The 25931-nt window shown below is 32.5% G+C and overlaps 4 protein-coding genes across 9 annotated transcripts; 3 read left to right on the forward strand and 1 right to left on the reverse strand.

The window, feature by feature from the left end:
• Positions 1-2312: 2312 nt before the first annotated feature.
• Positions 2313-7512, forward strand: LOC18033187. Its single transcript, XM_024188633.1, has 9 exons — positions 2313-2430; positions 4177-4329; positions 4416-4811; positions 4952-5028; positions 5120-6064; positions 6191-6355; positions 6515-6616; positions 7273-7350; positions 7462-7512. Exons 1-9 carry the CDS (start codon positions 2313-2315, stop codon positions 7510-7512), a joined length of 2085 nt encoding a protein of 694 aa, XP_024044401.1.
• Positions 7513-9782: 2270 nt separating this feature from the next.
• LOC18032939 (putative two-component response regulator ARR21) lies at positions 9783-14599 on the reverse strand. The gene is made up of 9 exons (XM_024188640.1): positions 14596-14599; positions 14252-14374; positions 12606-12758; positions 12084-12479; positions 11915-11991; positions 10633-11667; positions 10336-10503; positions 10118-10213; positions 9783-9833 (listed from the first exon to the last, which is right to left on the reverse strand). Exons 1-9 carry the CDS (start codon positions 14597-14599, stop codon positions 9783-9785), a joined length of 2103 nt encoding a protein of 700 aa, XP_024044408.1.
• A 3025-nt stretch (positions 14600-17624) lies between these two features.
• LOC18031708 (LOB domain-containing protein 24) lies at positions 17625-18202 on the forward strand. Its single transcript, XM_006421788.1, has 2 exons — positions 17625-17780; positions 17987-18202. The coding sequence occupies exons 1-2, from the start codon at positions 17625-17627 to the stop codon at positions 18200-18202; spliced, it is 372 nt and encodes a 123-aa protein (XP_006421851.1).
• A 2929-nt stretch (positions 18203-21131) lies between these two features.
• LOC18031836 (serine/arginine-rich splicing factor RS40) lies at positions 21132-25258 on the forward strand. 6 transcript variants are annotated; one of them, XM_006421789.2, is made up of 6 exons: positions 21132-21255; positions 21901-22014; positions 23623-23735; positions 23836-24080; positions 24194-24823; positions 24917-25258. In XM_006421789.2, exons 2-6 carry the CDS (start codon positions 21906-21908, stop codon positions 24939-24941), a joined length of 1122 nt encoding a protein of 373 aa, XP_006421852.2. In that variant the 5' UTR covers positions 21132-21255; positions 21901-21905; the 3' UTR covers positions 24942-25258. The 6 variants fall into 6 exon arrangements, with proteins under 6 accessions (XP_006421852.2, XP_006421853.2, XP_024034940.1 ...); XM_006421790.2 differs by having other exon boundaries at positions 21904-22014; XM_024179172.1 differs by lacking the exon at positions 21132-21255 and adding an exon at positions 22782-23383 and having other exon boundaries at positions 21926-22014.
• Positions 25259-25931: the final 673 nt, after the last annotated feature.

Consider the following 25931-nt stretch of genomic DNA (forward strand, 5'->3'; position numbering starts at 1 on the left):
TTTACAAGTCTTACATTGATTAACAAATTTTACTTTAAACTTACATATCTTATGTTTTATTTACACAACTCGTGTTTGATTTATAGAATGACCCATTTATTTATTGTCTTCTTATTTTATAATTTGGTTTAAGAAAGAGTCGATCACATTCATAGTCATTGAAGAGAACTAATAATTTATCTAATGGAATAAAGAGGAAAATAACTTGTCAAATTATGGTTTTGTTGTCTTACATACAGTCAAATAGTATTTGAAAAGATAATAATATAGAAAATCTCACAATAAAAACGAAAAAAATGATACTTTATTTAAAAATTCTAAATAAACTTTAAACCGTATCTAAAACTCAAATAAATGTATCTATAATATCTGACAATTGTATTTAAATTAGTATTTTTTTTTAACACGTATCCAAAGCGTATTTAATCAGGCATTTCTTATTTTATGGAATGCAGTTTTAGTAATTTTACAAAACCACAGGCAATTGGTACCTTGTTTCAATATGGAATACTATGGTTTTCTGATTTGGTATAATACGCATTATTTTGATGAACCAATTAATAATTATGTGATGTTCAAATCTATTACAATTAAATTTATTTAAAAAAAAAAAACTTGTAAAAGAGAATATTGTGATTTTAATTTCACTAGTGGTGTAAGATGCTTTTCTTTGGAGCACAAAGCCCGCGCAATTGACCCAAAATATGGAGTGCTCGTATATGGGCAAGTGTCTTCATTGACCATGGTTTCATGGTTCTTGTACAAGAGATTATAGAGTGTCTCCGTTATATTACACCACTTAATGTACGTATGACATGTATGTGTTTATTTTAAAAAATTATCATGTCATTAATAGTTATATTTAATTATTAAGTGGATATAATATAACATAAGTACTCCATAATCTCTCATGTTTTGCAATAATTTTCTTGATACAGTAGGTCGACTGAATAACATATGTAATTATATGCAAAATATGAAATTTAAAGTGTTTAACTAAATTCTAAAAGTATTTAAAAAAAAAACTTAATTAAGAAGAATGGAGATTATGCGAAGTTCCTTTTTATTTTAATTTTAGAATAATTATATATTTAAAAGTATCAACAATAATGTGCTGTTAAGTACTAAATTCTTCATACTTTTCCTATTATGGATTGTAATAGTAAGATAATGTTGTTAAAATCTAAGTTGTTATAAGGATTATTATCCGTTCACTACACTGAGTATTGCGAAATAACAAATCAGTATACGCATTATTGAAAGATAACATTTAACTATATTAACTTTTTAAAAATAACAGTTTATTACATTTTCGTTACTATCATTAGTCTAATGATGATGTCACACCAACATTATATGGACAAAATCATATTTTCATCAAATGAAACCTAATTTTGTATTTTTGTATGATATTTCTTCAACCAATTTCAATTTTATCGATATGTTGGACTAGAGATTGTTAATTTGATTATCATTACTTTCAATGTTAGAAAAAAATATAGTAAAGTTCGAATATACAATAAAAGAGAAGTAGATCTGTAGATGGTGCTAGTATTGTAAATGTAGAAAAGAATTTTCAAATTTTTAGTTCCATACACTTATTAAATTAATTCGAGGCTCGCCTATTTCAAAAGCTTATAAATATGAATTGCCGAAATATGTTTAATTACTTCTCAATCAATAAATAATGTAAAAGATATAGTTAAATATATTCAAGAAATAAACTTAACTAACATATACTCTTCTAAACCCATTTAAAAAAAAAAAACTAAAGAAGACCGAATGTTATAAGTTTAGAATTTTTTGTGTAAAAATTTTAACATCATCAAGGTATATAATTGTGAAATTACCGAGTGAAAAATCAAATAAATCCAAAAATAGAAAATAGCGAACTAGGAAGAGTCATTTTAAACAAAAAGATTGCAAAATCTTCTTTAAAAAGAACTCTTTGTAAGCACCTGTCAATTGTGGTAATTTGCATTGATTGTTCTATTTTCTCTAGATTTCCAAATTAATTACTTAAAATCTTATGAGTGTGTACGCGAATTGTAGATAGTATTATCTATATCCAGCCCGCATTTTGTTGAGAGATGGTTTTGAAGAAATTTAAAAAAATACAATAAAAAATAACTTTAAAAAAAGTTGTATACTATTGTCTGTCTTTTTATCCTTGTAAAGCAACTTTGTAACATTTACATCACTACCTTTCAAGCCAGCTCTGGCCGTAGCATCATCTTCTTCTATAAATTTGCTCTTTGTGGCCACAAATTTCTCAGGGTTGTATTGAGTAGTGAGATTGTGCGGGAGTCAAAATGAGTGAAACTTTTATGGCAAAACCGTCTTTTCTTAGATTTAATGTCTTGGTTGTGGATGATGATTCAACATCTCTTGCTATTGTTTCAGCTGTGCTTAAGCATTGGGATTATGATGGTATATTTGATAAAAATCTCATGCTTTTGTTTCTGTTAATTAGAATCATCATGCTTGCAAAATCATCTATTTTGGTCATTTGCAAGCACAAAATTATTATTGTTAATTTTTTTTTCAACTCTACTTCAATTTTATCAAATTTTAGTTGCCGATGAGAAGAAGAAAGAGTACTATTTTTGGCGCTTAGTTGTGCTCCATAGATTTATCAATAATTTTTTGAAAATTCGATTTCACGTCCTGAAAATCATTTTTTCCCCCATCTAATTTTCCCTATTGAAATTATTATATTTTGGCCTCATACGTACTTGAGAATCTTTGTTTGTTTCATTTCACTAGCTTAATTTTGCATATGCGTGCATGAAATTTTTGAGAACATATTTTTTTTATTTCCAATCGGCTCCATAGCAGTGAGGATTTGATGAATTATAACACTCGAGAATTTTTAATTCTTTTCCTTTTACGACACCTAAATCGAAAATTCATAAAAAAAAAAAATTAATTTCTTGCGATTACAATTCAATCACAACTATAGATTCAGTTAATTTATTTGTGTGCTTTTCATATTGTATTTCGTCATGCCTTTTTGGTTTTTTGTTCAAAGATTTCTCCAACGTGCTCTGGCTTCATGCATGTACTCTCAATACTGCCGAACTAACTAGGTGGAATGCTTTTCTAATTTTTTTTAAAATTATCATTTTCCTCTTTTCTTTATCTAGATCTCATCTTTGTTCCATCTTGGTTTTGTTTGGTGATAAGGTGTTGTAACTTTTGAACCACAGCTGTTATGGATAAAAAATTCAAATATAAAATAAAAGTCGATAATATATAGTAAATATAATTTTTGAAAAATAATTTTAATCAAAATAGTAAACATATTTTAGGTTTTTTATCATACAAGTGTGAGATTTCATTATCTTTGCTTCCAAGTCACAGTTGCTAGTTTTTATCAAACACGCTCAAGTTGTATCTTTTAAATTACCCAACCTCAATATCAAATAGGACTTTAGTATTTATGTTTTAAAAATCTTCATATAAGATTAGTGAAGGCATTAGTTCAAATAGATACATAAGGCATTAATTCAAGCACAATATTTTCTTACAATCTTTTTTTTTTTTTTTAACTCTTGTTTTTCATTTTCTTCAAATTAGTTGCTTGGTTTCTTAATCTCATTTTCAAGGATCTTTACAAGTTTAGTGATTTGTTTATTAAGCTTTTGCATGCATCATGCATGGCTTCCAGCTCTGCCCAAAAGATTTCTCTAGTGCAACGTGCATTCGTTTATTTTTATTTACCACTTTAGAGTGAAGATCTAACTCCTGCACTTAGGGTTTTATACTTCGTAAGTTGATTATAATCTTTTTTCGCGGTATAGTTTTTATTAGTGCATGTTGATTTAGTAAAACATTTCACTAATTAATTTCAAAAAAGATAAAAAATAAAAAATCTCCCTCACTTCTCTAGGGTTTATAACTATTTATTTATTAGTATACTGATACCGTGATACCTCAAATCTATTTTTTTAATTCAAGTAATTTTATCACCCTCATGGACCTAAGTGATTTTAAAGCAACTCTATTTGATTGACCACTTGAGTTGATAAAGGATTAAAATATTAATTTATACTTTACCCAACCCTCTATTTTTTTCTTTTTATAAATAACGCATATAGAAAGAATTTCATGTTGTATATATATCATCATATCATGTCCCAAAATCTCATGGTTTCTCTTTTTTTTGAATTGCAGTTGTGACTGTCAAACGCCCCGTTGATGCTTTAGCTATGATTCGGATTCATCAAGACATCGACCTCGTTATCACTGATCTCCACATGCCAGAGATGAATGGGCTTGAGCTGCAAAAAGAAATTAATGAAGAATTTATTCATTTACCTGTCATGGGTGAGTCTCATCTAATAGGCTATTAGCTAGTATTATATTGCAATTATATTCTGTTTAATTAACATACAAGTATCAATCAATTGCAGTAATGTCCTCTGATGACCGAGAGAGTGTCATAATGAAGAGCCTAGCAAGTGGAGCTGTGTTTTACATGGTGAAGCCAGTGAACCCCGATGCTCTCAGAAATGTGTGGCAATATGCTGTTACATCAAAGAAAGGGAAATCGATTTTCATTGAGGAAAAAAGTAGCCTTGCATATGGATCTTCGGCTGACAAAATATCATTTCATCATGACATTGTTCCTGTATCATCCATGATCGAAGAAAAGGAAAGCAAAACAAATTCTAAAAGAAAGGCTTCAAAAAGACGCAAGGATGAGCTAGAAGGAGAGAATGCAGCTGCTCCGAAAAAGGTCAAGGTGGTTTGGACTAATTCACTTCACAATCGCTTCTTGCAAGCCATTAGACATATCACTCTGGAAAGTAAGAAACTTCTACTATTATTAGTTTCCATATCCAATTACTGAACATGAGATGAGAATGTTTGTACTAATAATTTTTCTCTTTTCGTTTGTACTAATAATTTTTCTATTTTCCCATTTTGTCTCATGAAATTCTAATAGAGGCTGTTCCAAAGAAAATACTTGAGTTCATGAATGTTCCAGGCTTAACTAGAGAAAATGTTGCTAGCCATTTGCAGGTCTGTTTGTTAAACTACAAATAGTTCCACCTTGCTATATATTAGTCCTCATTTTCTGAACCTAACGGAAGGTTTGTATTTGTTTTCGTAGAAGTATCGGATCTTCTTGAAACGAGTTGCCGAGAACGGTATTAATGCTGCTTTAAAGAACTTCAACCATAGATCCAGCTTGGCATCAGGCCGTACCTCAATGATGTTACAAGAAGTACAAGATTATGCACAAGCAATAGAAAAGCAGCTGCAAATGAGAACATCACCATTCATACCTAGATATGGACGTGGCATCTCAGAGCTCAATGGAAACACCAGCTTTGGTTCCATTGGCTTGCAAAGCCACAACTCTCTGTCTCATATGGGACTGTTGGGAGTTCAAGATAATTTTCATCAACCATTTTTTGGCAACACTACATATCCTCTTTATCAAGCAAACCCTGGCACCACATTTGGCACAGGATTAATTGACATGGGAACAAATTCGTTCTCTTGCGGAGGTTTATCCGGTGGTCTTCTGAATGGATCAAATTCAAATCAAATATTCCGCCAAAAATCTAAATTAAGGCCGGATCCCTATGATAATAACACAGGAGCTTCATCTCTCAAGGGCTTTGGCGCATCAGGACTCGAGAAAATGTGGACTATAAAAAATAACCCATATTTAAATTATGCTGGGATGCGACTAAAAAATGATGGGGATCAGCTCGTTGGAGCAGGTGAAGTGGGGCTCAACGTCAAGGGGGATGCTGGTGCTGGCAATGAAGGTCCGACATTTCATCATTTGCCTCCGGGATACTCTTCATCTTCCGCAGGGTTTGCTGTTGGCAATGAACTGGAACATACTTCAGTGCTGCCACCATTGTCATTATCACAGCAACAATACGGTCTCGGCAAAAAGGTGGAAAATGATTTTACTTTTGGTCTGATGAACACTGTTAATGCTTCTGTCAATGATGACACAGCTCGACCTGAGCAATTAGGCGAAGGTGCTGATTTTGGTGACCTTCTCTTTGACCTATCCGACTTTCAATTCCTTTTTCAGGTATGAAAGTATATTAGGCATTTAATTACTTTGTTCAAAGTGTAATCTTCGGGGCGCAATTATTAAACAGTAGTGACTCAATTTCAATTATATTGGTGCTGCCTAAACAAAAATCTCATTGACTAGCAACAAGGCGACGGGGAGGGTGCTCTGAATCCTAACATTGGTAGTGGCTCTGGCTCACATCAACCTGAACTCAATCGTCCAATCAACCAATCCCAGAATCCTGTCCTTCCCAGCGCATTCGCTGACAATGCTTCTGGTCCTTGGAATGAACCAACTCTTGAACAGGCATGTCCAATTCTTAATTAGTTACCCCAATTAATATAGATTAATAGAGGTAGATGTATATAGATATAAACATATATTCTAGTTATTTATAATTAACTAGTTATTATCAATGCAAAAATATTGTGCTCAGATTCATCAATGCAAAAATATTGTGCTCAGATTCAGGACATTCAAGAAGTAATGAACCTGGATTTGGGTAACAGCAATGCGAAACCATTGAATGACTATTATCCAAGATTAGATCAAAATCCTAATAATCAGGTAAGTTTTAGTTTTTTTCTTACTATATATCTTTTAGTAAAGGGATATTATCATTTTCCCACCAAAGATATTCTGACACAGCATGTTAGTACCACGGTTTAGTAAAACCATCAGTTTACCACCAAACATTTAAACTGTTAGCATTTTCCCACCATTTTGTTAAAACTCAGTTAATAAGTAACGGAAAATTCATAAAAGGTCAATTTTACCCCTGGAGCGTAAAAGACCATGTAATTAACCTTTTATGAATTTTGTAATTAAATCATCATTTGCTGTTCTTCCTTCTTAAAAGGCAAAAATTACCCTTTATTAATTTTGTAAAATTGACATTTTAAAAGACTATGTAATTAACCTTTTATGAATTTTGTAATTAAATCATCATTTGTTGTTCTTCCTTCTTAAAAGGCAAAATCGTCTTTTACGCTCCAGGGGTAAAATTGACCTTTTATAAATTTTCCGTTACATATTAACTGAGTTTTAATGAAATGATTAGAAAATGCTAACAGTTTAAATGTTTGGTGGTAAATTGATGGTTTTACCAAACCGTGGTACTGACATGATGTGTCAGAATACCTTTGGTGGGAAAATGATAATATCCCTTTAGTAAAATCAGGTAGCATCCCACATTAACCCTACTTCTTTGTGTGAACCTGTAGCTACAACCCAGTGAAAACAACGCCAACTCTGACCTAAATGACCCGCATCCGGGGGAAAATTCTCCTACACAATATCAGGCATGTCTATCAGATGACTTAATTCTAAATTTAAAAAAATTTCATGTTAACGGAAATTAAATTTTAATTTTTGATGACAATTTTGGTTCTAAATTCTGATTGTCATTGCAGGATTGGGATGACGAGTTCATAGACTCCCTGTTCCGTGATCAGCCGTACTGAGTGAGAGACTTTGATTGGGGCTTCGGCTTGCTGTTATAATTTAATTTCTTTAGCTTATAGTTTTTTAATTTTAATCATGAAGTTTGCCATCTGATTGCAGCCCGTTGGGCATGCTATGACTGTACCTGATGGCCTGTATTGGAGGCCTAAATCCAGAACTTTAAATCTGTAGTAAGACTGTTTATTTCCTGTGTAATAGAGCAATAATAAAATTAAGGTGGTTTTTTTTTTCTCTAAAATCTAAACAAACTTGAATTAATATGAATTTTGAATAGAGTTAAGTGTCTGAATTTGAATAATATGATTTTTTTTGAATTTCTAAAGATAAACAAAGTTATTTTTTTAACTAAAAAAATTGAAAACTAGCATCTTTACATTCGTACCCTTACAAGTTATAAATGTTAAACAAATATTAAACATCTCACATAACATATATATAAGATAATAGATGTCATAACATAAACCATATTCAATTGAATATAATCCTTTAATATCTATGTTAGTATATGTTGATCAATTTTATTAGGGTTTATGATGTTTTTATATGAAAAATATTTATAAAAAATTATGAAGATAAGTAATGCTGATTTGAAGAGAATAAAAAGATAAAAATAATAATAGTCTACCACTATATATTGTCACAAGTTATATAGAGATGGTAATAATGCTAGTCATTTAATTTTATTTAGGTAAGGATGAAAATTAATTAATTAGATAAGCATATTTTGGAGGATTTTAGTTGGGGTCATAATTTAATTTTCTTTAAAAAATTATTTTTTAAAATATTTTTAACTAATTTTAGATTTAACATATTCTTCAAAATGATTTTGATAATGATAATATGAGAGAAATAAAATTTTTAGTTAAAATTTAAAAAAGTTTTCTAAAAATTTTAGTTGCCCCACTCGTCTCATTGTTAAGGCAAATAAATCTATTGAGATTCAGGCAGGAATCTTGTTCATTTGAGGTTTCTTTATAATGAGGCGCACATACCAAATACAGCAATATGGAAGATATCTTTTATGTTCTTCCTTCATATCATCTTCCACCTACCCTTGCCAGATCTTCCTTCTTATTTATATAGTAACAAATTTGTTTAGATTGCTTATAAAAAAAAAAAAATTGTGTAGATTGACCTTCCAAAAGATGTTATCTTTAACATCTAAAACCTAGAAGCGTGAATAGATAATAAAAATTCCCACCAGAATTTAAAATTAAAAGAAAACATACAAAATAAAATAAAAATAAATGTACCACCACAAATCTAAATCTAAGTTGAGTAAAATTACTAAAAAATCTGAATCTAAATTGATTACTCATCAAATAATGGTTGAAGAGTTGGTCTCATTAGCTATTATGATATCATTTGTAATAACTCACTCCCAAGCAACTAATCCTTTAGAGGATAGACAACCTTGTGCACTAGGCATTGAGAGTCACCAGTCCCCCAATGCGTTAATTATGTGGTAATTATATCCAAAATACTAGGCTTACTGGACTATACTGAGATGTAGATTTGATTATGGTATCATTTCTAATGATTCATTTTTGTACAACATATAACCGTGCAATGATATACTTACAAATTTTTATATAAATTATTTTTGTACAAACTAATATAATATAATATGATTGGCTGAATTCAAACACTAAATGACCCACATAATTTATTTTTATTATTTTATTTTTTCACTCAAGTAATGGTATAATACCACATCAATTTTACAATTTATACAAAAATAATTTATTCAAAAGTTTGTAAGTATAATTTTAATCGTAAGTATAATTTTAATCTTTTCTTATTTAGAACTAGGCTTGCACTCGAAAGTGCAAAAATACTTATAGAACTTTTGCGCTATATACAGCCCATTAACCATTTTTCACTAGGCAATGCAGGATGTTGACACCCATTGGCTGTTATATAATTGCTAAAAAAAAGTCTAAGATGAACGAGAGATTCATGGCTCATAAAATTAAGCTGAAAGCAAGATCCATATTATAAAACCAGATGCATAACAAGCTCAAAGTTTCCCACTTGAGGTAGGATACATGTCCACTGTCCAGTAAGCTTATCAAGCTCAGACATAAACTGTAATTACAGACCAAACAAACTAAACAAACAGCAAGCCAAAGGTAAAAGCCAGTTCGAAATCAAACCGCTATTTATTAATTAAACCTATATATAAGAACTAAATCCAGTCAACGCCCATAATGTATATAGGATAAGCCTCTTCACGTCCGGATTTAAATCCTTCCTGGGTGCCATTCTCTCAGTTTGGGTTTTCACGGAATAGGGAGTTTATGAACTCGTCATCCCACCCCTGCAATAAAATTTAATAAATTAAAACCCAAATTATCAAGGCAATGTAATTTAATTAAAATTACGACAACGTGAAATTTTTTATATGGAGCCACTCGATAGACATGCCCGATCTCCTGAAGGAGATTTTTCTTGCGGATACGGGCCATTTAGCTTAGACTTATTGATAATGTTTTGGCTGCCTTGCTGCTACGCGTACATAAAACCATTAGGATTAATTTGAGATGCTGCCTGAGTTTATTAAAAGCAGTATAATACTAGAAAAGAGGAAACTAAAAATCTTGCCTGATTGGCGTTTTGGTCAAAGCTTGGATAGTAGCCATTCAGGGGATCCGCATTGCTGCTTAATTCTGGGTCCGAAACGTCTTCAATCTCCAGTAGCTGTGTATACAATAATTTTGCATTATTGAGAACAAGTGATTAGTAAATTACTAGGATCATTCTAACGCAGAATGAAATCAAGTGTGAAATTTAAGGGGTAATTAATTAAGAATTGGACGTGCCTGTTCAAGAGTTGGCTCAATCCAAGGACTAAGAAAATTATCCCCAGTAGCAAATGCCTCAGAAAGATCAGGATTCTGGGATTGATTGATGGGAAGATTGAGCCCATCTTGATGTGAGCCAGAGCCACTACCTGGGTTAGGATTCACAGCACCTTCCCCACCTTGTTGCTAGTCAATGAGATTTTTGTCAAAGAACAAAATTAAATGAGTCATTATTGCTTAATAAGTGTGCCCAAGAAAATTACACTTAATTAATAGAGTAAATATTTAGCATTCCAAATAATAAGTCTTTAATACCTGGAAAAGGAATTGATAGTCGGATGGGTCAAACAGAAGGTCAACAAGGTCAATACCTTCGCCAAATCGTTCAGGTTGAGCTGTCTTACCATTTACAGAAGCATTATTGATCGGAGCAAAATTAGTGAAATCATTTTGTGCATTGTTTCCGTGACCATATTGTTGTTGTGATGACAATTGCGACAGCATGGAAGTATTTTCCTGTTCATTGACACCGGCAAATGCCGAAGGGATCTGGTAAGTTGCATTATCAAAGCGGGCAGAAGAAGAAGACGCTCCTGGCGTCAAATGACCAAAAGCCGCATTCGCCATAATTCCAGAAGTCCCAGTGATCAAGCCATAGCCACCATTCAGACCACTGCCATTGATGAGGCTCGTCTGACCTGCTGGAATGAGCTCCCCATCATCATTTAGTCGAATCCCAGCATAGTTTGAATATGTGTTATTCCTGATAGTTCCCATATTCTGATCAAGGCCTGAGGTGTTGCTACTGGAGCTCCAACCCGATATGCCAAAGCCCTTGGAAGAGGAAGCTCCGATGTTATCATTATCATAGGGATTCGGCCTTGATTGTGATTTTTGCTGGTACATTTGATTCATAAGACCAGCAGCCAGACCTCCACGCGACAACGGATTTGCTTCCATGTTATTTGACCCTGATGAGCCACATGTCGTGCCAGCAGAGTTTGCTTTATAAAGCGGATTTCTAGTGTTTCCAAAGAGTAATTGAGGAAAATTAGCTTGATTTCCCATCAATCCAAGCTGAGGCACAGAGCTGCTGCTTGAAGCTCCAAGGCTTGGGAAGCCAATGGAGCCAAATGTGGTACCATTGAGAGCTGAGACACCACTTCCGTATCCAGGCAGGAATGCTGAGGTCCTCATTTGCTGCTGCTTGTCTCTGACTTGTGAAAACTCATGTGCTTCTTGTAACATCATAGAGACATGGCCGGCTGCAAAACTGGATCTGAGCGCCAAGTTCTTTCCCATTGCGCTAGCACCTTGTTCCGCAACCCGTTTCAAGAAGATCCGATATTTCTACAAGAAGACATACAAATTTCCATTAGGTTCAAAAAATGAAGAGAGGTTCATAAACTTGGACAAGGTCTATGTATCCATATGATAGGAAAAATCATACATGAGATTAGTTATTCGGCTAAAAATATAAGTTTGGGAAAATCCTCTATTCTTGAACTTGTTTTTGAGTTGAGCTATGAGTTAGGCTCATATGCTTATATAAGAATAAATAGCAAAGTGGAATTTAGAGTTAAAACTAATTACAAACCTGCAAATGGCTAGCCACATTTTCCCTCGTTAACCCTGGAACATTCATGAATTCCAGAATTTTCTTCGGAACAGCCTCTAAGAAAATTTCATTTAAGAAAAAAAGGGATGAATTAATATTATAGTCAGTAATTAAATGAAAATAATGATTTAATTAGATAAAAACTTACTCTCGAGACCAATATGTCTAATTGCTTGCAAAAATCGATTGTGAAGTGAATCAGTCCAAGCCACCTTGGGCTTTTTTGGAGCTGTCGCATTCTGTTTTGTTTGCTTACCTTTGTCCTTTTTTGAAGCCTTCCTTTTAGAATCCTTGTTGTTTTTGTTTCTTTCATTCACAGATGATCTAGAAACAATGTCGTCAAGAGAGAATTTACCAGCTGAGAAGCCAGCTAGTTCAAAGCTCCCAATTTCATCTATGGAAATCGATTTTGCTTTCTTGTACGTCATAGCATATTGCCACACATTTTTGAGATCATCCGGATTCAAAGGTTTCAATATATAAAACGCAACTCCACTTGCTAGGGCCTTCATTATGACACTCTCCCGGTCATCAGAGGACATTACTGAAATTGAAATTGATTAGACAAAATTGTAAATTTAATTTAAAATAATGATATTAGTATATGTTTTACATAATTAAAAAGAATAATTTCCTAATACTAATTAATTATTGATGAAATTAAACTTACCCATGACAGGCAAATGAGTGAATTCTTCATTAATTTCTTTCTGAAGCTCAATCCCATTCATCTCCGGCATGTGGAGATCAGTGACGACGAGGTCGATGTCTCTTTGAATCCGGACTGTAGCTAATGCTTCAACCGGGCGAGTCACAGTCACAACTGAAATTCAAGAAAGAGGACTGTTAAAAATCAGCATGCAATAATAATAACTAACCGACAAAAGTATATCTAATATTTTTGATTCATGCATCTTTATTACTAGAGAGAACAAATGAAGAGAGTGAAGGCTCATTTTGTAGCTAGCTGGCTTTCATCATGTAATAAAAGACGAGATGCCAAGACCAAGAAGAAAATTAGATTTAACGTATGGAACAAACATAAAAAGAAGTAAAAATGAAAAAAAAAAATCATCTGTTCAATAGATAAAGCTAAGTATGAACTAACTCTAATTGCAGAAGCCAAATCTTCCCTGGAAAAAGGTTAAATCTTTGATGCACTACTACAAAAGAAATCTTTTAATTTGTACAAAGCTGGAAAGCCATGCATGCATGCAAAAATTATTTATCATGTAAAGATATATCCTTGAAACATGAAAGTAACTAAGCAATTGATTGAAACAACAGAGACTGTAAATAAATATAATAATAATAATAATAACAGTGTTTGAATTTTTCATTTTATTTACCAAAGAGTCGACCCATATAGATATATATCCTGACAAATCATTCACTTGCCTTATATGAAGATTTTTTGAAACATAATACTAATAAAGCTAAGATATGAAATATATTTTAGAACCAGGTTTGATTTAGTGGTTTTCAAAAAATTTCTTTCGGTTAGCTATCTAATTTAAATCTTTGGAGGCGGTAGGAGACTAGAAATCGATATCAAGTTTGCTCACCCCGCCTTTTTTAAAATTATAAATAATATAAATAAAAAATTAATGCGTGGAATCTACTTTGAAGAATGAGTAAAATTATTATTTTTTAGTTACATTGATGGTTTAAAGAGAGTGAGAAAAAATAAAGAGAGGCGTTACACCTAATTAGGAGACGTAGTGACTATTATAGACCCCCCCAAAAAATATATGCATGAAGCACTAATTATAAGTAGACAAATTATAACTACAAACTATGACTAATGAACACTATAATTAAAGAAATTAGTTGAATAAAAAATCTTAAAAGACATGGTGAAATATAACAGGAAAATTAATTGAATCTACAGTGTTGGGTGGTAATAGCGAGAAAAGATTTTGAAATTTTGATTTATGGGTCATAAAATGAAAGATAAATCATGGATTTTTGCACCACTCGAATCATCACCGCTTCAACAGCATGATGGGAAGTGCTTGAAATAACAAAAAAAAAAAAAAAAAAATCTTCTAAAACCTTTCATGCATGCAAAAGAATTGTCAAATGAAACAGAAGAATAATTAGATGGAGGAGAAAAAAAAATGCATTTTTAAGAGAAGAGAAACCAAAATGTCAAAACATTATTGATAAATCTGATAGAAGATAGCCAAAACGGCAAAACATAGCACAATAGATGATTTGTGCAGGCAAAATGTTTTGTGAAATCGGCGTGAATATAGATGATTAGCAAACATGATATATGATGATACAAGAGAATGAGATTTTGATCAAATATACCATCATAATCCCAAAACTTAAGTATAGCTGAAACAATCGAAAGAGATGTGGAATCATCATCCACGACCAAGATATTGAATCTCACAAAAGATGGCTTTGTCAAGAAAGTTTGACTCATTTTGACTCTCTCACAGTCTCACTACTCAATGGTCTGAGAAATTTGCAACAGCAGAGGGGGAAATTTATAGAAGAAGACGGTGGTAGTGCCAAAGGTGGCTTGAAAGAAGGTGTTACAAATGTCGCAATGTTGCTTTACAATGCTAAAAAGACGGACAATAGTATACAATTTTCTATCTTTTTGTTTTTTTAATTAATTCTCTTTTCTTTTTTTAGTTTCTTCCAACCCATCTGTTCTTTAAAAAAAAAAAAACCAGTATATCAATAAGATTATCTACACCAGGGTTCACACCCCCTGAAATTTTAAGTAATTAATGTCGAAAATCTAGAGCAAATTTAATAATTAATGCAAATTACCACAATTGACAGATGATTATAAAGAGTTCTTTTTAAAGAAGATTTTGCAATCTTTTGTGTAAATGATTATTCTAAGTTTTTTTGTTTTCTATTTTGGGATTTATTTGCTTTTTTTAATGTGGAAAATTGACAATTATCTAATTGCTGAAATTATTAAAAAAATCTTGAAATTATAGTACTCAATCTTTTTTAGTTTATTAAAATGGTTTTAGAATATGAGAGTTAAATGAAGTTGATTTTTTTATTTTTTTTAAATGATTTCCTGAATATATTTAATTATGTTTTAACATTATTTAATGATTGAGAAGAAAATAATTATGTTCCAGATATTCTGTAGATATTATTCAGCTTACACGTGGAAAAACGATCTAATAGTTTGATTATTACGACCATATAATTATTGAAAAGAAAACGACACAACTTTCTAGGAAAATAATACGACAACTATCATTAATTGTTAACTACTAACGGTTAACAGTAATAACGATTAATCATTTTTGTTGGTGATAGATTGCCACTTGTCGCTAATTTTTCATCACTAATGAGTTAAACTTTTTTGGGGAAAAAAAAAAGAATCATTGGCACTTAACTTCTAATCGTCTAAAGTATTTATAATAACTTAGACTTCTCCAACAAATTCTTATTACACAATAATAGGGCAAAAATAAAGAATTTAGTACCTACAAGTTCATTGTTATTGATTTAAATATATAATTATTCTTACATTAAAATATATACTTCCCAATAATTCCATTTTCTTCTTAGATTTTCAAAACTTTAGAAATTAAATAAAAACTTAAACCTATTTTAAGTCATTGCCGAAGAGTAACGGGGAGTCTCTTACAAAGCCCGTGAGTCCCGGTCAGTGGAAGCAACGTGCCCGCGTCGCAGCGCTCCATTTGTTGGGCCAATTGGGCCGGCTTTTTGCCTCGAAGAAAAGCATCTTACGAAGTAACACCATTAATGAAATTTATGAATTATTCTCTTTCAGAAGAATAAAAAAAATTGTAATAAATTTGAACTTATCACATAATTATTAATTAACTCAAAATAACTTGCACCATGCCAAATCATAAAACCGCAGTTACTACAATGCAAAACCAGGTACTGGCGTACTGCCCATGGTTTTCAAACATTACTTAAAGTTATATTGCATAAAACAACAAATACCTCTTAATTCGAAATTAAGATATAATTATTAGACACAGAAGATACATTTAATACATGTTTAATATGATTTATCTAATGTCATAAATATTTATTTAATTTAGAAGTTATTTTGTCTCTACTATAAAAAATTTAAATTTTAAACTTTTGGAAGTAGAGATTGAAAAACTTTTTAAAAATATTTAATTATCTAAAATATCATTTATTTATTTGACAATCTTATATTATTTATTTCATAGCATAACTTTAAAAAACTTGTGTAATTTTTAATAAAAGTTCTTATTAACAACAAAACAGCTAAATTTTTTTTAGTGAAAGTTCTATTTATAAAAGTTCTACTAATAAAAGTTCAACTTAAATAAATTTTATTTGAAAAGTTATAACAAAGCCTTAATTGGGTTTTAAAAGTAGTCTAAAGATTAATTAAAATTCTCAAATTGATTGCCATCTCTGTTTATTATCTATGCAGTTCTGTTCTGAAATTAAAGATATAATAATTATCAATTATTTATAAAAATTATGCAGTGCTATTGCAAAACAGTGCTATTCTAAAATGTTCTACCTAGCCATAAATTCCAGTGTCTACCCTAAATAAAAGGCTGCCTCTTTTCAAGTCACTTGAGAATTAGACCGTTTGCTTTAGATAAGTCGAGTGAAGTTACTTTTAACTCATAGTTGAGAAGTTTTAATTAGCTAATAATAACTCGTTTCTATTAAATTGATTAAGTAATTAGTCTTTGCTCTCAAGAGTTTGGCCAATTTATTTTCTAATATATATTTTTAATTAGACACTGGACTTGAAATTTTGGGATAGACTTAATTTGAAGTGCATAAGCATTGACTTCATATGCTGACCTAATAAAATCATCATGTATACATATTTATATGAAAAAAAATCGGCTATGTCTACTTTGGAGCTGCTCTAAGGTAGAACACGAATCACAATCACACACACAAAATTATAAATAATAAAAACTCATTATAACTTTAATCGTGTGATTATAAAAAAGTACTCTATCTTAAAGTAATTTTAATGTAACCGGACCCAAAAAAATCAAGTATATAACATATTTTTTAGATTAAAAAATCACATATACTATTGAATAACATATAAGCTGCATTCAATATTTATTTTCATTATTGTAAAAAACAATGCAATGCAATGCGATCCAGCATTACATTGTGTCCACGTAAAACCAATGAAAATCGTTTTTTTTTGTGTGTGTCATGTTTAACAACTAAATACTAAATAAAGATAATTAAGTGAAGTTCTCATTTCCTAAATTACGAATGTTCGTACCAAAGAATTTTTACTGATCATGATGTCTAAAGTGGAGAAAGGCCATTGTATGGAAGGCCCAAAAGGCCCAACCGTGTTGACCCTTTTTTTTTTTTTTTTGCCCCAAAAAGGGAAAAAATAAAATCTATTCTTCCCAATTTGCAAATCTTCTAATTCCTCCTATAACATAGGAGTCAATTTTCATCTTCCCAAACTTTCCTTTCTCAAATTCCAAATTCTCAAAAATGGAAAATAGCCGTTGGAAAATCTCTGAAAGAGCTAATTATACTTGCTATACAAATACCATGAACAAGCTATAACATTACAAAATCTCTTAAAACCCTTTAAAAAAAAATCTCCATTTAGATTTCCTCAAGAAAGAAAAAAAATATCTGAAACATTCGAGAGGATCTTTGTGGTTACGTAACTTGGTAAAGATATTTGCAAGCGATTATGTCAACTTCTAGTCGCTGTGCAGCTTGCAGACATCTGAGAAGAAGATGCCCGTCAGATTGCATTTTCGCTCCTTATTTCCCTGCCAATGACCCTCATAGATTCGCTTGCGTTCACAAAATCTATGGCTCCAGCAAAGTTGGAAATATGCTTCAGGTATTATTTATCAATATATTTTACAAACCCTGTGCATGTTGTGTACATTAGTTAATTTTATTTCTTTGCTCAAGTTTTATAATCTAAAAAATACCAAATATTTTTGTGGAAGCGAACTAGTTTAGTTGGTAAAATACAAGAGGCCTGGAGTTCAAACCCGCCAATTGTTTTGAGTTATTTAAATGCTTACGTTATTAATGAAACAGGACCTGCCAGTGGAGCTACGAGCTGAAGCAGCAGATGCCATTTGCATTGAGGCAGAGTGTCGAGTTCAAGATCCAGTTTACGGATGTGTTAGAATGATCAGCCTTCTGCAACAACAGATACACAATGCGGAGAGCCAGCTGGTAAAGGCCAGAGCTGAAATTGCTGTTCTCGGTTCTCATGCACAAGAGCTTCGTCATCACGGTCAAGATATTTAATCAACTCGTTTTCAGCAGCAGTGTTTATGCAGATCATCGTCAAGAAGGCAATTATGGCCATTTCGATCCTTGTATATGACAACAATCAATCTTGATATATATATATGTACTAGAGCTATAGGTTTATTTCATGGTGTCGCAAATTTGAATCACACTTGTCAAGTCAGAATTTTACGTCATTAGTCCTTTAGTCTGTGAGGTTCTAATTAATAGCATTAATTCCTTCGTCAATATTGGTCATTGATATATATATATATACATATGATGCTAACTTATATATGTTTAACGTGCTGCTTGAATTTGAACCGTTGATATTTGATATTACTTCTATGACAAGAGGCTAATCAACTAAACTATCATTTGTGGATAATTAAATTACAACATTATTTGGTAAGCATGATAATTTCTTTAAAACAAATAAATTTTACCATCGATAATTTATCATATTTACCTGAAGTTTTTCCATCACACATAACTCGTTTTAAAAATTTTTTGTGATGGCACTTAAATCAAATACCAAGTTTGGAATCATAAATCAAGTGATAAACCACTTCTTCTTTTTTTTCCCCTCTCTTTACACATGTGTGCAGAAGTTCAAGTCTCTATAAGTATGATGAAAAAAGAAGAAGAAAGAATTGCAATTATTTCAAGATAAATCCAAATTGTTATACGTATAGCATTTGAAATTTTCATTTTCTTTTTCTTTTTTATAGGTCCTAACATCCGGATTGCACCATAACAAAATTTATAGGTGAAGTTTCAACAGATTTATAATTTGAAAACATATTCAACTCATTATGATTCAAATATCATGACTGAGTCATCATAGAACTATCTATTTACATTCTCCATAATTTTTTTTAATTATTGTAATATTAGGAAATTGTATTATAATGATTAGGGGTGAAGCTAATCAAAGGCTAGCCCAACTTAGCCCTCTTTTAAAAAAAAAAAAAACCCTTATTGAAACCTATATATAAGAATTTTTATTAGTTAGCTACGCCGCTTCTTCACTTATAGTTAAATTTTTACTACAATTAATTCTAGTTTCAACTTTAAGTTATCTCTTTTCATATCTCCTTTTTCGGGTTGGCAAAAAAGCTCAGGCCAGCCCATCCCTGGCCCTGGCTTGTAAGTTTGAAGCCCAACCCACATAAGTTGGGTCTAAATATGGCTGAAAAATATAAAGCCCGCATATGTTAGGCTAGGTTAAGGTCCTACAAAATCTGTATTTATAAATAAAAAAATAAATCAAATTAAAATAACAAAAATAACTCAAAATATTAAATTAATATTTTTTATATTAGAATTTTTAACTTATTATATTATGTTATTAATATTTTATGTATTAAATTATTATTCTATTACGTATTGGATAATTTTCTTTAATTTTTTTTTACTTTAATAAAAATGTATTTGATAAATAATGAAAAGCCCATACCCTTTAAGCACAGGTCTGGTCCAAGCTTTTAAAAGGCCTGAGCTTTTTAATAATAATATGGGCTTGGGCATGGGTTTTTTAAGTCCCTGCTCAGGTCCACATTTTACCAATCTTACTCCCTGTCTAAGTTTAAGTTTTTAAAATTAAAATTAAATAGCAATTACAAATTTCAATAATTTCCTTTGTACAAAATAAATATTCTAAAAAAATGACTTATTCTATTTTTTATTAAGTGCGTTTTTTAATTTTTTATTAATAAATTCTCTCAAACAATTAAAAAAAAATATTAATTAAAACAATCCAACCCACCCAAAAAAATTGTTGCTAGCCTCGCCACTGATAATGATAAAAAGATAAATGAGATGTGATGAAATATTCAGACCAGTGTACGAATTCACTCTTAAGTCTCCCAACTCGTCGCTGCTGAGATATTTTTTGCTACAGCGCAGATTGGTAGGAGCACTTGGGCCCATGGCAAGCAACTTGCCCTTGAAGTTTCGTTTATTTTTATTTTTTTATTTATATTTGTCGGCCCCGTTCTCTCTCTCTATTATTGATTTATTATCTTATTAAGAAAAACCCCTTGCCTCCTAAATTATTATTTTATACATCGCGATTCCACAAATCCTTATTTCATTTTGCACCCAAATTAAATACCTTTTCTTCATAAAGACACCTTTCACTAAATGCCCCATTCATGCCCAGTAATTAAGTACTGTTTATTAGTCGGTGACTTTTTCTCTTTTGTCAATTTGTGATGATGAATCATAATCTGCTATTACCAATTGTAAAAGATAATTAAGCTATTGACTTATTGTACCCTTTATATTTGTATGTCAAACATGATTAATTATATTATTTAGATATATAAAAACCGACATAAATAATTCTAAGATTATGTTAATTTTCTAACACGTGACGAGAATCACACATTAGTCACATCATAAACTATTTTCTCACTCACTCACATGGATATGAGTTTCAGTGAGCCGAGTGCAGAATATAAATATTTTTATTTTAGTTGCCGAACATAAACTCAAATATTTAACCATTAAATTTTATATTATAAGTATTATTATATTTTGCCCCCAAAGGATTGGTTGAGTTGATTTAAATAGTTTTACTTGGTTGGCTATCCAGATTCAAATATTAAGGAAGCTAAATAAAAAATTAAAAAAATAAAGTTAAGAGTTCAAGTAATCTGCTGAGTTTATTTATTGTACATATTTTATTATATTTATCACTATTTATATTGTACTCTCTAATGAAACATTAAAAAAAGTTAAACGAAAAATTAAAAAAATAAAACTTAATTACAATATGATGGTGCACTAACATATTATGGGTCACAATACGAGGGGTAAATGTGAAATAATACGATCAATTTGGGGTCAATTTTGAATTTACGAACTTTTCAACAAAAAGGCTACTTTGGTAAATAACAAGAAAGAAAAGGCTATGTCTAAATCGGTCTCCGTATATCAATGTCATTATCTGTTAATTGTTTATTCACACTCTGTTTGGCCGGTTCAAAAAAAATATCTCCCTAGAAGACTTTACGTTCTAGGTTTTCGAAGATCACATTCACAGCTATCAATCGCCGCTTTCGAAGGTAAACTCCGAACGGCTCACTAACTTTTTTCTTTCTTCCGTTTAACTGTTAAATTTCGTTCGTATTCTCTAGCGTTTCGGTTACCGAGAAAACGCGAGAAAAGGAAGGAAAAGTAGGTAGATTTAAGGATTTCAATTGGTTGTTACGGTTTGTCTTCAGTTTGTTAGTACTAAGCGTCAAGATATGCTCAGATCTGAGTTTTATGATTTGTTTTACTGTAGATCTAGATCTTGATTGGTGTTTATCTGAATCTTTTTGTACAATTGATCTGGATCTTGCTAGTCTTTTACATCTTTGTTTGTGATATAATTGATTTTGTATGATGAATAAAAAATTGCTATAACATATCTTTGGTTTTATGGCATGTAGAATTTACTGTACATTTATTCGCCTTATGCCTGAAGATGATTTCACGCTTGTTTTCTTTATGGAAAATAACCGATTTTAAGTATATTACAAGAGCATGTAAAGGAAATGGGTGAATATTTTGTATAATTTTGAATGGGGAAATGATGATTTTGTCTCCTATTGATGTAAATTGGTCAATATATCTTAGGAAACAGTGCTTTGTTCTTGTGGTATTTGTTTTTTTTTTTTTCATTTTTACTTGAGAAATGCAGTAAAAAGTTTGTCTCATTTTGTTAGTAGCTATGATGAGGCCTATCTTCTGTGGGAACTTTGAGTATGATGCTCGTCAGTCTGATCTGGAGCGGCTTTTCAGAAGATATGGAAAAGTTGATAGAGTGGATATGAAGTCTGGTAAGCTTGCCTGTTCTCCTAACATTATTCTATTATGGTTTTGTTAGGCTATTATTGCAGCTTTCTTGTTGAAAGTTAGCTGGACAAGAAATGTAAAGTTTGCTCAGAAATTGTAGGATTGAATGAGTTTTTAGGGACATGGAAGATTTATTATCGCAGGCAAGCAAATGAATCTTTTAAAGAACTTTGTAACTTCAAAACATCACCGATTTTGAGTATCAAAACTTTTAATAGTATAGTATCACGACAAAAAAGTTTCAGAAAGTTTGCAGTGTTTTATGAAATGAGCTTAAATAATTTAATTTATGTTGTATAAATGATTTTGTGTTGCAGTGCTTATCAAACCAAACTCTTGTATGGTAGAACCTTGATAAATTAAAAACCTCTATTAAATAATAGGTTTTGCGAATCTCCACTTGGGTCAACATGCCAAATTATAACTTGATTAATTAATATTTGCTTAATTAATAAAATTTGTTGGTCCTGATGCTGTTAATTTATTGAGGTTCTGCTGTATTTGAACTCCCCCCCCCCCCCCCAATTGAAGAAACGTGCAAAAGATGTTGTTTGAGTACTTGCTATGTTGTACGTTCTATGGTCATATTTTGAATGGAACTACTATTTTGTAAGTTGGTGTAGTAGGTGAATGTGTTCATCATTGTGGATTTAAAATGACCTTTATCCATATAATGTGTAATTGAACTCCACGCATGAAAAAACATAAATGATCTCAATCCTTATAATCTGTCAGCGTATTATCTTGAAAGGACATAGATGATCCTTTACACCACACAATTCGTATAAAGGCAGTGACGTCCTTCAGTGACATGGCAGTCTGGTGGGTCCTATGTCCCATCCATGAAGGTGGCAGTTTCATCGTCTTAATCGTTCAGCTCTATATCCTTACGTGATCCAGAGCGTGTACTTGGAAACAGCAACTATCCCTTGTTGAGATCCAGTGGGGGTTCAGGATATGTTTGAGAAAAAAAGCAAGTATCTTTTTTGAAACATAAACCCCCATACTCAACATTTTCTTTGACGCAGGATTTTCTTGGGATATCCATACTCCCGGCTAATGGATGCACACATCAGAATTTCATTAACTGCCTGTGACGAGCATCCTCTTCTTGTTCTCAAGAAGAGTCACTCTCATCCGCAAAGGCACAACCATCCCACATTTTTATTGCCTTTTCATTCCTCATGACTTTTGCCCAGCCTCCAATTTCAGACATGTTTCAAGCTAGAAACATTGCCGACCTCACAGCAGAGGCAACAGAATAGATGGGGAAGGCACTCTATCCATTGACCTCCCATGAGACATCCACTTTTGGAATCTTGTTCCTTGACATCACTTAATACATCTCAGAAGGTCTGTTACTACTTTTGCTGGTCACTTAGTTTATAGATTTCACGGAGGTTGCCAAATTTTTTATTCTGAGGTAGGAGTTTAGGTGGCTTGTATGTTGCTGAAGAGGAAAATGCCATCTCATAGTGAAGATTCCTTTGGTGGGAGGATCCTCAACTTTGTTGTCCCGTTGTTAACATTCATAGAAAATGACAAAAAAAAATGTTTATTAAACCTTGTTTATTTTCTTGCTTGTAATGTAGGATTTGCATTTATCTATATGGATGATGAGAGAGATGCTGAGGATGCAATTCGAGGGCTCGATCGAACTGAATTCGGTCGTAAGGGACGCAGACTTCGTGTTGAATGGACAAAGGTAATGTCATTGCTAGTTCTAATATTGATATTTTTCTTTAATCTTATATTTATAGTGTTGATTAATCATCTTATTTAAGCTCTTTTTTTCTGTGTTGTAGCATGAACGAGGAATCAGAAGGCCTGGGGGGGGTTCAAGCGCAAGAAGACCTTCAACAAATACAAGACCTTCAAAGACCTTGTTTGTCATTAATTTTGATCCATATCATACGCGCACCAGGGACTTAGAAAGGCACTTTGAGCCATATGGAAAAATAATAAGTGTTAGGATCAGAAGGAATTTTGCATTTGTTCAATATGAAGTGCAGGAGGATGCCACCAGAGCATTGGATGCTACAAACATGAGGTAGATTTTAATTAGTCTTATTTATGTTTTTTTTTTTTTTGGGTCTGAATTACAGTTTTCTCAACTGTCCCTGGTTTTTTAAATAATCATACTGGACTGTTGTTTTTGTACAGCAAGTTGACGGATCGAGTTATTTCAGTGGAATATGCAGTTCGTGATGACGATGACCGGAGAAATGGACACAGTCCTGATAGAAATCGCGATAGGTCACCAGATAGGGGTAGGAGGAGATCTCCAAGTCCCTATAGAAGGGAAAGAGGTAGTCCTGATTATGGCCGTGGCTCTAGCCGAAGTCCTTACAGGAGAGAGAGGGGTAGCCCTGATTATGGTCGTGTTAGAAGCCCAAGTCCCTATAGGAGGGATCGGGGTAGCCCTGATTACGGTCGTAACTCCAGCCGCAGTCCTTACAAGAAAGAGAGAGCTGCTATTGGTCATGGTCGAGGCCCTAGCCGTAGTCCTTATCGGAGGGACAGAGGTAGTCCTGAGAATGGTCATGGATCCAGTCCTAGTCCTTATCGTAAGGGGAAACCTAGTCCTAACAATGGTCGTGGCCCCAGCCGCAGTCCATATGAAAGAGAGAGGCCTAGTCCTGAAAATGGTCGTGGAGGCAGCCGAAGTCCCTATAGAAGAGAGAGGCCTAGCCCTGACAATGGTCGTGTTCCCAGTCCAAATTCAATGCCTGAACCTAGGGATAGCCCTGGTTATGATGGAGCTGACAGCCCTATCAATGAGAGATACCGCAGGTTTGTTTGGTCATCTTTGATTTATGTTCTGCTTGTTTTTTAGCCATCATATCTTTAATTGACATATTTCTCTCCATGCTCTCTGTTTTGCAGTCGTTCACCTCCAGCCGAGGACTGAACATGGTTCCCAGAGGAGCCCTGGTCACAGAACTGACCAGGCCATTTTACAGCAACCATCCCAATTAGATCGTAATATCTGCTTTGGAACTTGTGATGTAGGTCCTAATTAGTTCAGTTTCTAGTTTAGAGCTGTCTCTGCTCAAACTTCAAGAACGATTTTAATTGTTGGTAATGAACTAAGTAGCCATTTGTATGGAGTATGTTGTTATGCATCACCTTAATTTCACATTGTTAATGCATTTTATCATGTCTCTGCTTGAAAACTTCAAGAACGATTTTAATTTTTGGTAATGAACTAAGTAGCCATTTGTATGATGTTGTTATGCGTCACCTTGATTTCACTTCATTTATGCATTTTATCGTAAATGATCTTATGCTTCTGTGGGGATCAAATCTTACAGAGTTATGCTGTGTGGATGAATGCGTAGCATCTCACAGGTTTCGGCTGAGGCTCATTCTTCGAAATGGTCTGGGTGTGTGAAATCATGTCGTTTTCAATGGTTCGTGTTTCAGCAAATTTGGGTTTCATTCTTGAATTGGAATGTAAATAAACTTAGGCGTACAAAGTCATCGATGCATGAAATATGAAAAACTTTTGTTACGATGATCTATCTGCTTGGAGCTTGGAGCTGCTGCCTCTGGCAAACTTGAACATCCTCTGATTGGATGGACCTATTACGTAGTGAATTGCACTCTAGGAAGAAAGGAACCGTTTGAAACATCCTGTAACGACGCTGATTATTATTATATAATGCAATAAACACAACGGCCACACCTTTCTTGTTCTTGTAATAACTTAAGGGTTTGGCCGATTTTCCATTCGAGCTGTTGTCTACGATTGAATCAAAACATTGCTTCATTCGAATTGTTAAATTCAGAAGATGATCGTTACGTTACGTCTCTCTTTTCTTATGAAAATCGTGTTGGACTTTTGACAATGATCATCGAGTTGTCAATGGCTTTAGTGTGACGTGCATGACGAATCTTG

This window comes from Citrus clementina, unplaced genomic scaffold (genome assembly GCF_000493195.1).
Source record: "Citrus clementina cultivar Clemenules unplaced genomic scaffold, Citrus_clementina_v1.0 scaffold_9, whole genome shotgun sequence".
Taxonomy (NCBI): domain Eukaryota; kingdom Viridiplantae; phylum Streptophyta; class Magnoliopsida; order Sapindales; family Rutaceae; genus Citrus; species Citrus x clementina.

Coding starts and splice junctions, on each gene's coding strand:
- LOC18033187 (XM_024188633.1), top strand. CDS start 2,313: ATGAGTGAAACTTTTATGGCAAAACCGTCTTTTCTTAGATTTAATGTC. Junction 6,065..6,190: donor ACTTTCAATTCCTTTTTCAG/GTATGAAAGTAT, acceptor CTCATTGACTAG/CAACAAGGCGACGGGGAGGG. Junction 7,351..7,461: donor ATTCTCCTACACAATATCAG/GCATGTCTATCA, acceptor TTGTCATTGCAG/GATTGGGATGACGAGTTCAT.
- LOC18032939 (XM_024188640.1), bottom strand. Junction 12,759..14,251: donor TAAGTTTTGGGATTATGATG/GTATATTTGATC, acceptor CTTGAATTTCAG/TTGTGACTGTGACTCGCCCG. Junction 10,214..10,335: donor TTGAGCCAACTCTTGAACAG/GCACGTCCAATT, acceptor TTGTATACACAG/CTACTGGAGATTGAAGACGT.
- LOC18031708 (XM_006421788.1), top strand. CDS start 17,625: ATGTCAACTTCTAGTCGCTGTGCAGCTTGCAGACATCTGAGAAGAAGA. Junction 17,781..17,986: donor AAGTTGGAAATATGCTTCAG/GTATTATTTATC, acceptor TTAATGAAACAG/GACCTGCCAGTGGAGCTACG.
- LOC18031836 (XM_006421789.2), top strand. CDS start 21,906: ATGATGAGGCCTATCTTCTGTGGGAACTTTGAGTATGATGCTCGTCAG. Junction 22,015..23,622: donor TAGAGTGGATATGAAGTCTG/GTAAGCTTGCCT, acceptor CTTGTAATGTAG/GATTTGCATTTATCTATATG. Junction 23,736..23,835: donor TTCGTGTTGAATGGACAAAG/GTAATGTCATTG, acceptor TCTGTGTTGTAG/CATGAACGAGGAATCAGAAG.